This window comes from Sceloporus occidentalis, unplaced genomic scaffold (genome assembly GCF_023333645.1).
Source record: "Sceloporus occidentalis isolate IW3139 unplaced genomic scaffold, rSceOcc1.0.p SCAF_5, whole genome shotgun sequence".
Classification (NCBI taxonomy): Eukaryota; Metazoa; Chordata; class Lepidosauria; order Squamata; family Phrynosomatidae; genus Sceloporus; species Sceloporus occidentalis.
Genome location: NW_028316985.1, coordinates 4,141,264 through 4,157,513, shown reverse-complemented (window position 1 = coordinate 4,157,513; position 16,250 = coordinate 4,141,264). Strand labels below are relative to the sequence as shown.

Genomic DNA, 16,250 nt, shown 5'->3' with positions numbered 1-16,250 from the left:
AGATAATCAACTCCTTTGGAACGTGGTGCTGGAGAAAGAGTTCTGTGAATACTGTGGACTGCTAAAAAGACAAATAAATGTGTGCTAAAACAAATCAAGCATGATTATACTAGGAAATGATGACTAAATTGAGACTGCTGTACTTGGGCCATATCATGAGAAGACTTGCTTAGAAAATACAATAATGCTTGATAAGAAGCATGCCGGTGGGAAAAGAGAAAGATCGCATTCCAGAAAGATAGACTCAATCACCGGCTACCCTTAGTCTGTATGGCAGTTAATAATAGTGGCTATTGTAGGTGCCCCATTCATAGGGTTGCTCTAAGTTGAAGGCAACCTGGGATGCCTTAACAGCAACACAGAATTGTCCTCTATGCCATGGTAGGGTTTTTCCAGGTTGCTCTAGGACTTTGTTTCAAAACAAGCCATTCCTATCCTTGCTGATATTGGCTCAGTCTTGTCATTGCTCACTCAGTAACCATTGTTTTGCTTCCAGCACTTTAGGACAGGGTTTGAGATGGCACACAAGATGTTTTGGGATCACGAAGTAGTATTTAGCTTAGTTACCCAGTTTGCTTGCCCATGGGATTTGTGTAAAGCTCTTGGAACACAGTGCCCCCATTAGCCACAGCTAATGCCACATTACTCAAGCTGTTGTAATGGATTTAATATCAGTCTGTATGTAATTCTGCAATAGGCCTGCTAAAAAGCCACCTACTCACCCCTCTTTTTTGTGTGTGAATCCTTTAGTATTCTAAATAGGCAGATTTCCACAGGGCAAGTCTGAGTTAATTGGGAGGCTAAAATTGTTTCTAGCTATTATAGCCTGATCATCTGACAGGTTTTTCTGTGGTTTGAATGGTTGAAAGGGGGGAGGATTAAACCAGAGGATTATAATATCAGCTGCTTGCTTGGTTTCTTTTCTATGCCATATCCATATTCTGAGGCTATTGTTAGTAGGTGTGAAACCAGAATATTTTCTGCCACTTCTCAACTTTCATTTATCTATTTCCTAACATCCTATCTTACAGTTTTATTATACAAGATTTTTCATGAGTTTGCAATTTAGGGAGGGCTTTTATTTGAGGCAAGGAGTGGAGGATTAGTGTGTAGGAGAACTGGGTGGAGGCATGGCTTAGATGCGGTGCTAACTAGAAGCCTTAGTACAGGACCCTTTTGCATTTTTTTTTCTCCCGGAATGTGAGGAAAGATTTGTTTTGAAACCGTTCGAAAAGCCCAGGCATTTTTGCAGTTGGCAGAAATCTTACTTGCTTTGAGTATGCATAACTCACCACCTTAATTTCATAACATCTTTTTCTTGAAGCTGTACAAACGGTTTTGCCTGCCAGGATCTCCACCTGAATCTATGGGCCGAGGAAGAGACTGGAACGTGGACCTGATCCCTAAATTCCTTATGGCTAATGGTGCGTGAATGAACTTCTCCTTCTGACCAAGTAAACCTCTGCAGTTTCCTCTTTGCCTCCTAATGCCTCATTGTCTGGAATATATGTACAGTATGTCTCTCAGCACCTTTCCAGCAGCATTCCTCTATGTACTATTAACATGGGTGCCTGCATTATCCTTTTGGATAATGGGAACTTGGGATGCCCCCAGGATAGTTGCCCTGAAGGAATCTACTTCTAGAGGTCAGATGTGTGCATGGGGTTGTTTTAAAAGGGGCACTGTTCCCTTATGCAGTGTGTGCGTGCAAAAAGAGTTATGTTAAGCTTCTATTAAGCCCTGGTGACTCAGTAGTTAAATGTTAGTACTGCAACCACAACGTTGTCAGTTTGATCCCAGAGGGCTCCAAGGTTGACTTCCATCCTTTCGTAGGTTGGTAAAATGAGGACCCAATTTGTTGGAGGCAGTTGATTTATATATTGTATACTGCTTGGAGAGTGCTGAATTCACTATGAATTGGTGTAGAAATCTCAATGCTATTGCTATTGCTCTTTCAAAAGGGGTTCAGTACCTCTTGCTTGTTCTTTGTCGAGTTCCTGTTACGCTTCAGGCATCACCAAAGACCTTTTATCATGGTCGAAAGGCTGCTTTGGTTCAGAATTTAACAGTACAGAGCTGAAGCTTGCCATTGGTCAGTGCCAGCCCTGCCAAGCTTGACCCTTAGCTGCTGTGATGGCTAATGATGCCTTCAGTGCACCATGACACTGGATGCCCCCCATCCCACCTCAGTCGGCTCTAGCAGGTTAACCAAGTCTAACAAGCCTCGTGTGGTTTGTTGCATAGGCAGAATTTATTTTGCTGAGTAAAAGCATGCTCGAACTGTATGTTGTACTCGGCATTTCAGCCCTCCAAGAGTTTTGAAAGTGTCATATTCAAAGTGCACTCGTTCCACACAGTAAATATTTCATTCCTACATCTTAGATCATGACTTCCCAGTCAACTTTAAATCATGACTTTCTAATTGGTAAATTTTAAAGAATTTATTACGTGAGTCTATTTTAATGGTTTTTATAGTATTGTATTTTAACTGTTGTTTTTATGTGTTGTTGTTTTTTTAATTGTGTTTTGTATTTTAAAATGTTGTACGTACCCTGTCTCAAGCCTTGAGGAGAGACGGGAATGAAATGAAATTTATTATTAAGAGTCCCCCAAATGTTGTCTAGAAGGCTGGGGACAACATTCTCCATGTTTCTGATACCTCCAAAGCCGTTTTAGACACGAGGGACTTTTTTTACAACAGTAATTTAAAATGGCCCATGAGAGGCAAAAATACTCCTTCTGGGCCTTGGTAGCGGGGGCATTTTGGAGCAAAACATTCCCCCCCCCCAAATTTTCCCAGAAAAGCTTTCTCATTCCCCCTCCCTCTCCCAAACAAGAGAGCACAAAAATGGCCTTGAATATGCAGCCTGTGAGGTGTACTTTGCCCACCCCAGTATAATAGCACTGCTGTTGATGTTTAAGAGTACATGCCACTTTTAAGGTTTTCTTTTTAAAAAATGGGTTTGTAGCTTTGTAAGCAGTGGCCATACTTTGTTTGCAAGACCCACTTCAGGCAGTTTTGTCCTTGAGCAATAAATGCCCAGTTGACTGGTCATCCAAAGTCTTTTGCCTTCTGGTACACATGGGGACAACCAGCAGGATTCAGGTGGTCATCACAAGTCTTCAGTGCAGCCCACCAAGTGGCAAAGCCACCTCCAGATTTTGCTGCTGCCCCTGTTATGTTCCCACAAACCTGATGTTCAGACTGGAGAGCATGATTCTCTTGGCAAGGATGATGTGCCACTTCCATGTGCTAGTTCTCCAGGCCTGTCAGACAGATGAGTGGTGGACTTGTGGAGCGTACATTATCTTGAGAAGGCAGTGCATGGCAATGGTTCTTTGTGTGAGAGGCTGTTTGCTCGGCTTTTCTGTGTCATATGGGAAGAGGGCAAGGAGGGCCACAGCCCACCTCCCTGTGCCACCAGCAAGGGCAAAGAGAAACCCCCATGTATTCCAGTGAATCTCTACTCTCTCTTCCGCCAGAAACTTCCACATATCCTCAGGCTGATTCACTTTAAAACTCGTTTTGATTTCAGGCCAGCTGGTCAAGATGTTGATGTACACAGAAGTCACTCGCTACTTGGACTTCAAGGTGATTGAAGGAAGCTTTGTCTATAAGGGAGGAAAGATTTACAAAGTTCCTTCAACTGAGGCAGAAGCCCTGGCATCCAGTAAGTCCTTGCAGCTTTTTCTATGCCTATTGGATCTAATCTGTGTTTAAAGCATGCAACACTCTTGTAGGAGAGCATCCTTGCACTAATTGTGGATTTGGACATGTGTGTCATCGTGTGGTCTTTAAAAGTGTCTCACTGAATCCAGAAGACTGACATTGGGTCCATACACTGATTCCACAATATTTGAGTCTGTCTGATTTCATCAGAATTTGTGTGGATGGCTTTTAGAGCTAAACATATGAAATCCTGGCATCGGTGCAGTCTAGCTGAATTAATCGTAACATGCCATGGCTTAGGAAGATGCCGGTGCCAGTTCAAACAGGGCAGCAGTTAGTAACTGCTTTTGCAAGATACGTTCAAAGGTCACTTTCTCTCCCAGCAGTGACTCATCTGATGTCCTTTGCCACCCCACTTATTTCTTTTTGTCACCATCTAATTTATAAGTCTAAAAGGTTTTTAGTCAAAAAAGCAACCCAAAAACCTAGGTCAGCTTATCCATGGGTCAATATACCATACATACATGACTATAAGTTGGCCTCGTGTATAAGTCGAGGACAGGTTTTGGAGCCAAAATCATGGACTTTGATATGACTCGTGGATAAGTCGAGAATAAAACCTAGGGGCATGTAACAAAGGATGTAAAAGACAAAGCAAAGGGAAACAATGCCAAAGAACTTACAAAATTCAAACAGCTGTAACTGTGTTCATACTAAAGGCTGAATGGATGGGAGAACAGAGCGGGGTCAGTGCTTCCGAGACATTACATTCTGATGTTTCCTTTTTTGTATTAAGAGTTGAACTACAGTACTTACATTGACCCATGGATGTCGACTCAGTATTTTTGTATCAATTTTTAAATTTCTAGACTTATACACAAGTATATATAGCCAGTACAGTACTTTGACAAAAAAACCGAACCTTCTCCAAGTAAAGTGGCAAAAGCCAAGAGTTTAGTCCATCCTGGGAGAACCCAAAAGAAGCACTGACCCCTCTACTCTTTCTGCTGTCACCCCACTTCTCTGGTTTCTCTAGCTGAAAAGCATCTCAAATGGCAGGATTAAGAAAGATGTCTGGATGGTCTTGGATAGCTGCTCCCAGTTCGTATGAATTAGTTTTGTTGCAAATCGGCTTGAGTCCATGCTGGGAGAAGGGCAGGATACAAATAAAAATTTAATAAGTAAAATTTTAAAATATGGACAGCTGAAGTAGTTCAGGCAAGTGGTATTATGCCACATGACCTGGTTGGTGAGGTAATACTTCTCTCAAACCATTCTAATCTGTTTTCTCAGTAAGATATTATCTTTAAATTGACAAAGAGTTGTTATCATGGGGTTCCCTGATAAGAATGCTGGTGGCTCAAGGGACAGGCAGGCAGAGCATCCCTCAAGGAAGCAAGCCAGTGTTTCATACTTGGACCAAATGTGGAGACCAAATTGGACTGAATTGTAATGAGAGAGAGAAAAGGGGAAAGTGAAAAATGGTGCAGGCAATGACCTACATGGGTGCTATTTGACAGGTTTGGAATTTGAGGTGATACGGAGCCCTGGTGGCACAGTGGTTAAATGCCGGTACCGCAACCACCCACTCACAGCCACAAAGTTGTGAGTTCAATTCCAGCCAAGGGCTCCAGGGTCGACTCAGCCTGGCATCCTTCCAAGGTTGCTAAAATGAGTATCCAGCTTGTTGGGAGCAAATAGTTTACACTTTGTAAACTGCTTAGAGACTGCTTAGTTCAGTATGAAGCAGTATAGAAATGGAGCTGCTATCAATTTTTATCTTAGAATCATAGAGCTGGAAGAGACCCCAAGGGCCACCCACTTCAACCCCATTCTGCCATGCGGGAACTCTCAATGAAAGCATCCCATTGACAGATGGCCATCCAGCCTCTGTTTAAAAAACCCCAAAGAAGGAAATTCCACCACCCTCAAAAGGAGTGTTTTCCACTGTTGAACAGCTCTTACTGCCAGGAAGTTCTTCCTCATGTTGAGGTGAACTGAGCTAAGTGTGTTCTGAGGTGTGGTCATCATAAAATTGAACTGATGGAAGATTAAGGCTTGTCAAGCATAGTTCTGAATAGTTCTTTCCATTGCAGATAACAGTTTGCTATAAATTTGGAACTAAGTCTTAATGGCTAGGATTTGTTCTGTAGAAAAACAGTTTTTTTCAAAAAATCTGCCACAGTTTGGTGTGGCTGCTTTCTCAGTGTGTGTGTTACAGGGATTATTAGGTAGGCCATGTCAGATTGGGACATGTGAATAAATTCTTTTCTTGTAAGAATGTCAGAACCTGTTGGGGAGACCAAGCTCATCTAGTCCATGTAAGTAAATATGCAACAAACCTAGACATTTAATCATATAAATTATTATTATTTTGAAGCCAGAGTCAGTACATTTCTACCAACTCAGCTCTGCCTAAAATTGCTTCTAGCTCTTAACACCACAGCCCTGGCTGCGATACATTTAAAAGACAACAACCGCCACCTTGCTTTGTTTCATATGTTTCTAAAAACAGTGCTTTGGAAGCTACTGATTTAAGGTTTGATAAATTTTCCCACTCCCAGATTGGTGCTCCAACTGGAATCTTTCTGGCTCTGTAAAGAGATGTCAAAAATGCCTGCTCTGATCTCACCTTTCCCTGGCTTTGTAGGTCTGATGGGCTTGTTTGAGAAAAGGCGCTTCAGGAAATTCTTGGTGTACGTCGCCAATTTTGATGAGAACGATTCCCGCACTTTTGAAGGTGTCGATCCCAAGAAGAACACCATGCGTGACGTGTACAAAAAGTTTGACTTGGGCCAAGATGTCATAGATTTCACAGGCCATGCCCTTGCACTGTACAGAACCGATGAGTAAGTGGCTGTCCTTTCCAGTGTTCAGAAGAGCCCCCTGCTATTTTGCTGAAACTGCTGGGAAATTAAGAAATCAGAACTCCTGTCTCAGAGGTGGGAGGCCTCTTACTAGCAAAACTCTGTCCTTAAGGCCACCTGGTGATTGCCATCGGGTTAAGTCGGGCCTATAAACATCCAGATGTTTTGAGCAGCACAGATTTGCTTGCTTTGTGGAGAAGCCCCAATCCTAATCCTGTGGTTGCTGCTGAAATCTTGGGAACACATAGAAAAGATGAGGGAATATCTTCTCATCTCAAATGCTGTATATAACACAGATTACATTGTCCTAGATTAATTTAGAAAACTGAGTTAGTGAGCAAGGTTTAAGGGAAGCACCCTAGAAGTGTGGGAGAGGCACTCTGTAATGCTGCTCCTTCCATCTTTTTGTTTATCAGTACAGTTGTGACTAGTATGTTACACCGAACGGTTGTGACTAGTATGTTACACCGAATTATCAATACATCTTTCAGGGATGGGCAATTTCCATCTGCCTTAAAGACGGCCATAGTAAAACCTCTATTAAAAAAGCCCTCCCTTGACCCCCTAATTCGGAATAATTATCGGCCTGTCTCGCTGTTGCCATTTTTAGGGAAGGTGATCGAGAGGGCAGTCGCCTTTCAGCTTCAGGGACTCCTGGATGAAACGGATTATCTCGACCCATTTCAAACCGGGTTCCGGGCGGGCTATGGAGTTGAGACTGCCATGGTCGCCTTAGTTGATGATCTCCATCTGGGCATGGACAGGGGAAGCGTGTCCCTGTTAGTGCTTTTGGACATCTCAGCGGCCTTCGATACCATCGACCATGGTATTCTTCTGGATCGCCTGAGAGAGTTAGGTATCGGGGGCTCTGCTTTGCAGTGGTTCCGTTCCTACCTCTCGGGCAGATTCCAGATGGTGGAGCTGGGGGACTGTCGTTCCGACAAGAGGGCCCTTACATCTGGGGTCCCTCAGGGAGCGATTTTGTCCCCTATGCTATTTAACATTTACATGAAGCCACTGGGAGAGATCATCCGGAGACATGGGGCGCGGTGTTATCAGTACGCTGATGACACCCAAATAGTGTTCTCTATGTCTCTGACTGATGCAGTAACTAAGGATGGCATCTCTCCTCTTGATGCCTGCTTGGAGTCGGTAATGGGCTGGATGAGGGAAAACAGACTCAGTGTGAATCCAGAGAAAACGGAAGTACTGGTGATAGGTTCTCCTGGTCCAGGTAAGAACGTTTTTCCACCTGTCCTGAATGGGGTCACGCTCCCTGTGAAGGACTCGGTTCGCAGTTTGGGGGTGCTCCTTGATTCGTCGCTCCACCTTACATCTCAGGTGGATGCGACGGTTAGGAGCACCTGTTATCAGCTTCGGCTGATACGCCAACTGCGACCCTTCTTGGACCGGGGGGACCTTGAAACCGTTGTACATGCTCTGGTAACCTATCGACTAGATTTCTGTAATGCGCTTTACATGGGGCAACCCTTGTACCAATCTCGGAAGCTTCAATTAGTGCAGAATATGGCAGCAAGGCTGGTCACTGGTTGCTCCAGGGCCAGCCATATAACACCTGTTCTGAAAGATCTCCATTGGCTGCCTATTCGCTTCCGGGCCGAATACAAGGTGTTGGTTATCACCTATAAAGCCCTATATGGCTTGGGCCCAGGGTACTTGGAGGACCGCCTCTCCCCATATAGTCCGCCCCGCACTCTTAGATCAGGAGAAAGACATCTGTGGACGGTTCCAGATGTCTGCTACGCTGTTAAGAGGAGGGCTTATTCTGTCTCAGCCCCTAGACTCTGGAACGCACTCCCTAATGAGCTCCACATGTCCACTTCCCTTGACGTTTTCAAGCAAAACTTGAAGACTTACCTTTTTTGTCAGGCATTCCCCCCATGAACGTTGGTGTTATTTTTCTCCCCCTGAATGTGACGTTTTTCCATTCTGTCAGCCTTGTAATTGTATTGTTGTTTTTATCTTGTTATTTTATTATATATTGTGTTTTTAAATTGTTTTTTACTATGCTGTAAACTGCTATGATCCATGGAATAGTGGTATATAAATAAATTTTATTATTATTTATTATTATTATTTATCTGAACTCTCTCTTTGTCTCAGCTACCTAGACCAGCCTTGCCAAGAAACAATCAACAGGATTAAACTGTACAGCGAGTCTCTAGCTAGATATGGCAAAAGCCCCTACCTGTATCCTCTTTATGGCCTGGGAGAGCTGCCCCAGGGATTTGCAAGGTAAGATCTTCTTTTTGCTAGCACTTCCAATGTTTTTGGGTGATTTCATGTTTCTTAACATGAACCTACTGTGTTTTCTTAATAAGATTTGTTCGCATGGGGGGGTGCCTTCCGCTGAGGCTGAGAGTGTCTCGCCCAAGATCACCCAACAGGTTTTCATGGGCAAGCGAAGACTCTGGTCTCCCAGAGTCTAATCCAACACTCAAACAGCTACAATATGATGGTTTGGCTGTGCTGCTACGTGATTATTTATGCTCTTTGCTGTAGACTTCGGGCGCTTCCCTTTTAGTTCTGCTTTAAATTTGGGTAGGCTTTCCTTGTTTGTGTCTCTGAAACATCACATCCTTCTGGCTGAAAGATTGCACAGTGCATAGAGGAGGGTAGGTAGGCTTTTAGATTTTCTTTGGGCCTGTGCAGGTTCTCCCTCTGAGAAACAAATAGCCTTCCTTATATGTAAATCAACAACAGCAATAATAATAGTTGTTAACAGTTGTGATGAGCACACAGCCAGCTTGCTTACAAGGGGAGGAAATGGGAAGCTGTTAGTCCTCAATAGAGTCACCTTGAACATAGAGAAAGCACAGTCCAGCTTGAAATGAAGTCTATGACAGTTTCACATAGAAAAATAAGGCATTGTATAGCTTCTGAATTTGTCCCTCCCTGCCCTCACCCCACTTCATGCAGCAGAGTTTCATGCAAGTAAAGACATAACTTGACTTCCATTTTCATTGGCAAACCCAAGCCAACATTTTGTTTGTAACACATGCAAGTTAAGTCCACATTATTCCTGTGTCTGCCTTTTTTTAAAAATTGCCAAGCTTGCTACTCTCTCCCATCTCTTGCAACAGCCAGCATCTGCCCCCTGAACTCCATTTTGCTGCAATAGCTGGCCTGAACAGTCACTCCGTGGCTGGTGGAGAATGCAGGGGATTGAGAAGCATTTAGCTATGCTTGACAGCCAGATGCAGACTGATGGCATCATCCACCTGGGCCCAGTGAATCGGAGGAGAAGGGGTTGTCAGGCTGCATCTGGGAATAGCCAGAGCCTTCTCTGATGCCCCAGTGCTTGTTGAAGGGAGGCTACTTTAGCACAACAATGAATTCTGAGGGTGGGGAGTGGGAGTTAAAGTGGAATTTCACCTGTGGAATTATTACATTACATTAGCCAGTGCAGGATCTCAGCCAGTGAGAGAGATCAACTCTTATCCTTATTGCTGAAGCAAATCTTTTCAGTTCCTAAAGTAGCCTGGAAAAGGCTTCCTCCAGCACTCTCTGTGTTGAGCTTTTTCCATTTCACAGAGGCTATTCACACTGTAACAGTTGGGTTGAACTCAGGCAGTAGCCCCTCAGTTAACTCCTTTTGGTCGGCTTTGGCATGGTCCAGGTTTATGCCCAATGGAAGCTACCCTTTATTTGCATCAATTCTGTACGTTTGTATTGCCTTAGAGGGAAAAGTTCAATCCTTGGATATACTGTAGCAATCACGGCTGGAAGAAATGGAGGTGGTGATGCCAAATTAGATGTTACATAGGTTAGTGGTATTGTTGGTATGGACTAGTGGCACACGTGATCACCCTGCTTTTACCACTCCTTGACAGGTTAAGTGCCATCTATGGCGGCACCTACATGCTGAACAAACCAATTGAAGAGATTGTCATAGAAAATGGCAAAGTGGTTGGCGTGAAATCAGAAGGAGAGGTACAGTAATGCAACCTTTAACTTCTGCCCTGCTCAGAAGTGCTTTCTGTTAACCTGCTTCTGAGGAGGGATCTGAAAGCCACAAAAGTTGATACACTTCTGTGTTCTTCCAGGGATATGCTGAGTGCAATACAGTGCTTTGTTAGGGTTTCTTATATGGTGGCAACAACAGCTTGAAACTATCTCTCTCTTCTCTGAACGCCTCTGATGAAAATAGCCCCACTATTCTCTGTAGCAGCTCTGTATTCAAAAATTGAACTTTGGCCTACAGAGAGCTTAAGCCACAGAGAATCTGTTTGGTGTTAATGTACTACCTAAACAAGTTCAGATCTTCAGGGTGAGACAAATGCACCCCAGAGTACTAAAGGAACTTGCTGATGTACTCTTTGAACCTCTTGCTATCATTTCTGAGAAATCTTGGCAAATAAATGAGATGCCAAAGGACAGGAGAAGGGCAAACGTCGTCCATCTGTTCAAAAAAGGCATAAAAGAAGATCCGGGATGCCTAATCTTAATACCTGTGTTCAGGTCTGGGTGCCTCATTTTAAGAAGGATATAGACAAGTTTGAGGCAGTTCAGAGAAGGGCAACAAGGATGATAAGAACAAATGTATGAGGAACAGTTGAAAGAGTTGGACATGTTTAGCCTGGTGAAGAGAAGACTGAGAGGTGACACAGTTGCTCTCTTCTAATACCTCAAGGGCTGTCACAGAGAGATGGAGGCAGACCTGTTCTCTGCTGTTTCAGAGGGTAATACCATGGTCACTCTCTCACCTCTCCCTCAACTGCACAGATGCACTGGGGGAGCTATACAGTGTGGGTCAGGCATTTCTTTATTTCTGGTGATACACATGTAAATGTTAAAAACTGGAGTAACAAATTGAGACGCTAAGGATAATGATGATGATAGAAGAGCAGTCTGAGTAAAATGTGTGAGAGGAATTCCAAAGGGGGTGGGAATGGCTACATGGCCCACTTGCTTGCTCTGCCCACTTTCCCTGTTCTTACACTGATTAGTATTGAATCCTAATTCCTGAGTTAGAAAGCCTTTAGTTCTCAAAATTGCTCTCTTTTTCCTTGCAGATTGCCCACTGCAAGCAGCTCATCTGCGACCCCAGCTATGTCCCAGACAGAGTCAAAAAGGCCGGTAAAGTGATCCGGGTCATCTGTATCTTGAGCCACCCAATCAAGAATACAAACGATGCCAACTCGTGCCAGATCATCATTCCTCAGAACCAGGTTAACAGGAAATCAGGTAAGTTAGAGGAGCAGTCAGCTCTTCTGGGTGCCTTTCACACCCAAAAACTCTTCTCACCAGGACTCTTGCCAGTGCCCCCCCCCCCAAAAAAAAAAAAAATAGATGAGCGGTCCACAATAACTCCAGCCTTGTAAACTGGGAATCTTGTATTTTGCAAACCTGTTTCTGATGATAATGTTCAATTTTGACTGATGACATATAAACTGGCTTCCGAGTTGGGGGGGCGGGTTGCACATATCCATCTTGCATATGCATTGCCCAAGGTAGCCTATAACTGCTGGAAATATAGCTACTACAAGAGTCAAGGTTACCACTTTGCCTTTTATCAGTTTGTGCCATTTGCACAGGGAATAGGTGGTTTTGCCAAAGATGATAGGAGAAATTGGCTCCTTGCTGCTGTTTCCTTAGTGCAGTGCTGGACAGCTGTAGGAGGCCAAGGGGCTTCACCCTCGCCTAAAGAAAAATGTAAATTATTTTGTTAACAGACACCCTCTTGGGATGTGAAAGGCATCATTGCCACATCTTTTCAGATTGTTTCTTGTTGCTGTGTGCCTTCCGACTTAGGCGACCCTGTGGCAAACCTATCTTGGGGTTTTCTTGGCAAGATTTGTTCAGCGTGCGCTTGCCTTTGCTTCCCTCTGAGGATGAGAGAGTGTGCTTTGCTAAAGGTCAACTAATGAGTTTCCATCGCTGAGCAGCTTCTCCAGAGCCATAGTCCAATGCTCAGGTCATGACGCCATGCTTGCTCTGTCTTTTTGGGTCCTGGGTCTAAAATGGGCTGTGGGGGCCAGAAGCATAACAAAAATGCCCCCACATCCCCTAAACGGCATTTGGGAGCCAAAAAAAAATATTTTTTTTTAATAAATACTTTCACTCCCCTAAAAGCCACAAAAATGGGCACAAGGCCCATGGGCCACACTAAGGGATTGTGGACTCCCAGAATCCCAGACTATTGGCCAACATGGCTGAGGCTTCTGGGAGCTGAAGTTCAAAATCTCTTAAAGGGCACAGTTTGGGGACCACTGTGAGTTTTCTGCCTAAGCTCTGCTAAGCCATATATTTATGATTCCAGAGGATGCTTTGAAGATGTCCTTTGAGTGATAGCAGTGATTTCTCTTGCTGTTTGTGGATGGCATTTCAACTAGTAGAACATAGTGGCAAATGAAGTTTTCCATTCGTGGATAAAATCCCTAATACTGAATGCCTTGGAACAGTCTAGACCTGTCAGGAGGGCTTTACATGGGCTCAGCTTCCCATCCTGCTACCTGCTTCATGGTTTTTGCTAAGGTTCAAAAGCAGCAGTGGATCCCCCTAGGTAGAACAAAGTTCCTAAGCTGTGAGTTTGCTGCCTCCATCTATCACTTGAGCCAGGACTATTTAGTAGAGCAGTGGCTCCCAAACTTTGGTCCCCCAGGTGTTTTGGACTTCAATTCCCAGCAGTCAGGAATTCTAGAAGCTGAAGTCCAAAACATCTGAAGGACTGTTGCTTGGGAATCACTGTAATAGAGCACACCTAGCACCACCGTCTACTCCTGCTCAGATCTAAGTTTCAGTCTGTGAACTGGAGCCAGGAAGGGGATGGTCTGCTGATGTCAGATGTTAACTCTCACCTCCTTTCTCTTTCAGACATCTACGTCTGCATGATCTCCTCTGCACACAACGTGGCCGCACAAGGGAAGTACATTGCCATTGTGAGCACCACTGTGGAGACCAGCGAGCCAGAGAAGGAAATCAAACCCGCCCTGGAGCTCCTTGAGCCCATTGAGCAGAAGTAAGTCCCCTTGGAGGAACTGCCATGTTCAACCCCTGTGGTCCTGTCATCTGAACTCCCACCATACTAGAGGCAGGACGTTGTACGGTACGACACCCCCCACCCCCACAAAAAGCTATGCAGGATCTATTCCCAGGCTTACTGCGGATAGTAAAAATCATGGATAATAATGAACCCTATATTTCTGGTGGAAGTTGACCATAGTCACACTGGAAGATCTCCAGATGTCTAGAGAGGCCAGGTTTTTTTGTACACAGGTAAGTGAAATTGCAGGTACTGGTCCCACAGATATGGGACTCATACTGTACTCTGGGGGAAAGCCCCTGGCTAATGAAGGGCCATCCACATCCGTGCCATGATGGAGACACTGATCTCAGTAGGTAGCTGAACATCTGCATCCAAGGCAATGTAATAATAATAATAATAGATTTTATTTATATCCCGCCTTTCCAGAAGGATTAAGGCGGTGACATAACACATACATAAGTAAAACTACATATCTCCTTATCCCTTACTTTAAAATACCAACACTATAAGTACAAATATCCTGTGGATCATGTTGAACTACAACTATCATTTGTGGTGCCCTGTGATGGCCAGGGCTTATGGGAGCTGTAGTACACAAAGGCATCTGAAGAAGACCTGTTTCTCGGCAATAAATTTTCAAAAGTATTATTATTATTATTATTATTATTATTATTATTATTTATTAAACTACCATTACTATTTCCCCATTTTTCCCTTAAAACTGAAGCTGCAGGTGGCTTATTGTTTGAAAAAGAAGTACTACAGCTAAAAACATAAAAATTGAACATTAAAATGATTTTTGGTAACCATGCATATTGCAAATAGAAATGATGGCTGATAAAGGTAGCTTGGAACCCCAGCAGACATGACAATTCCAAGCACTACTGGTTACCAGTCAGTTTCTGGGCCCAGTACATGTGCTAAAATCTTACTGGTGTATCGCCTCTGAAACCAATGTTCTCTTTTTTCCCTAGATTTGTTAGCGTCAGTGACCTGTTTTCACCAACTGACCTGGGCAGAGAGAGCCAGGTTTGTATGAAGCGGGCAGCATGTGAGGAATTCCTTTGGGGTGGACAAGGAGGGTGAGATTTGGAGAGTAACGTTCCTCGGCTTTTTCCCTTTTCCAGATTTTCATTTCCCGCACCTACGATGCGACTACCCACTTTGAGACGACATGCGATGACATCAAAGATATTTACAAGCGGATGATGGGATCAGATTTCGATTTTGAAGAGATGAAGAGGAAGAAGAACGACATCTACGGGGAGGAGGAGCAGCAGTAGTGGCGGTGCTTTGGGGTCTTAAGTTAGATTTCCGCGGGCTGGTGCTGGTGCGTCTGCCCAGAGGAACTTAAGCGAGCACCGTACAAAAAGTTCAATATTGTAAGGCCTGCTTTTTGTAATCATATCTCTTGAGATTGAAAGAGTCCTGCACTGGTTAAAAAAACGCTCCTCTCCCCTCTTTGGATATAATCATGTGTTAATTCTTCTTTAAACAAGGTTGCTGTGTCAAAAAATTGGCCGATACTGACACTCTTTTGACTTTTTAACTGTTGCTAAACTTTGACTTTGAGGAGAAGCGGATGTTGAAACTGCTTTCGCTGACCTAGATTTTGAGGGCCAAAGCCAAAACAAAGTAAAAAAAATCCAACTCCTGTTAACCCAAGTCCCCCATGTCTGAAACCTCGCAGCCCTCTCTTGGTCTGCGCTTCAGCAAAAGCAACAGGTGGCCTTCTCAAAGGTTATTTTTTGGGCCTTTAAACCATGGACCCCCCTCCCTCCCCGTGGGGAAAGATCCATCCCAAGCTGCCTCTTCCCATCCAGTCTTAACTTCATGGCAAGCTGCATCATGGCCAAAGTCCACAGCAACCGCGCAGCCACGCAGCAGGGTTTCAGCCCAGAGCTCTCCTCCATCTCCTCTTCCCTCCCCTCCCTCCTAAAAGCTTCTCAACTCAAAAAGCTTCTCAAACCGTTTACATCTGTTGGGACACAACTGTGCCGCAAGGCGTTTTTGTGTTTTAAAAGCGATACTAATAATAAAAAGATACTTGGTGGAAGAATGAAACTCCAAAGCAGGCAAGGCGTGTGTATATGTGTGTGTGTACGCAAGTTATCTCCTCCTCCTCAACCCCCTTCTATTCTGTACCCCGTGTGGCTTCTCAGGGGGACCAAACTGCACTGCAGTATTGATTTGACGGAGCCTGGGTTGGGGGAATGGCTCCAAATGACTTCTGTACTGCCAAGTAAAGCCAATGTCTCAAAACCACTTCCGTAATGCTGTGGTCTGATTCACTTGTGGTCCGCCCCCCACACTTACAACGCTTGCCATGGGAGGCATCCGTTCGCCGCAGTAGACATTTACTCCAAGGTTTCAAGAGGATTCTCTTGAGCAGTCTGGAGTTGGGGAAGGCAAGGCTGGCACAGAATAGGGATCCTGTAGACAGGCCTATGGCCCGGGAGTCGCGATGTGGAATGATTTAGAGGCTTCTCTGCTACTCAGCCTTCTTCTGAGGAGAAGGCCAGGCAGCAGAGGAGGAGGATGGGCAAATGCTTGACAAGCAGGGCTCCTCCATCGTCCCTACAAGGCTCCTCCATTGCTTGGCTTTCTCTTGAGGAGAAGGCCAGGTGGAGGGTATGGATGGATGAACACACTCAATGCTCCTGCACTGCTCAGCTTTCTTGAGGAAAGCACCTGCAGAGGAGCA

The 16,250-nt window shown here is 44.4% G+C and overlaps 1 protein-coding gene across 1 annotated transcript in view; it reads left to right on the top strand.

The window, feature by feature from the left end:
* The window catches only part of LOC149311594 (rab GDP dissociation inhibitor beta), a 39,877-nt gene extending 24,066 nt beyond the window's left edge, over positions 1-15,811 (top strand). The window contains exons 3-11 of the mRNA XM_089527448.1: positions 1,325-1,424; positions 3,537-3,671; positions 6,321-6,519; positions 8,662-8,793; positions 10,392-10,491; positions 11,574-11,745; positions 13,375-13,519; positions 14,521-14,575; positions 14,674-15,811. Of these exons, the coding sequence (XP_089383574.1) occupies positions 1,325-1,424; positions 3,537-3,671; positions 6,321-6,519; positions 8,662-8,793; positions 10,392-10,491; positions 11,574-11,745; positions 13,375-13,519; positions 14,521-14,575; positions 14,674-14,829 (1,194 nt within the window). The 3' untranslated portion in view covers positions 14,830-15,811. The remainder of the gene's footprint in view (positions 1-1,324; positions 1,425-3,536; positions 3,672-6,320; positions 6,520-8,661; positions 8,794-10,391; positions 10,492-11,573; positions 11,746-13,374; positions 13,520-14,520; positions 14,576-14,673) is intronic.
* The last annotated feature ends 439 nt before the right edge of the window (positions 15,812-16,250 follow it).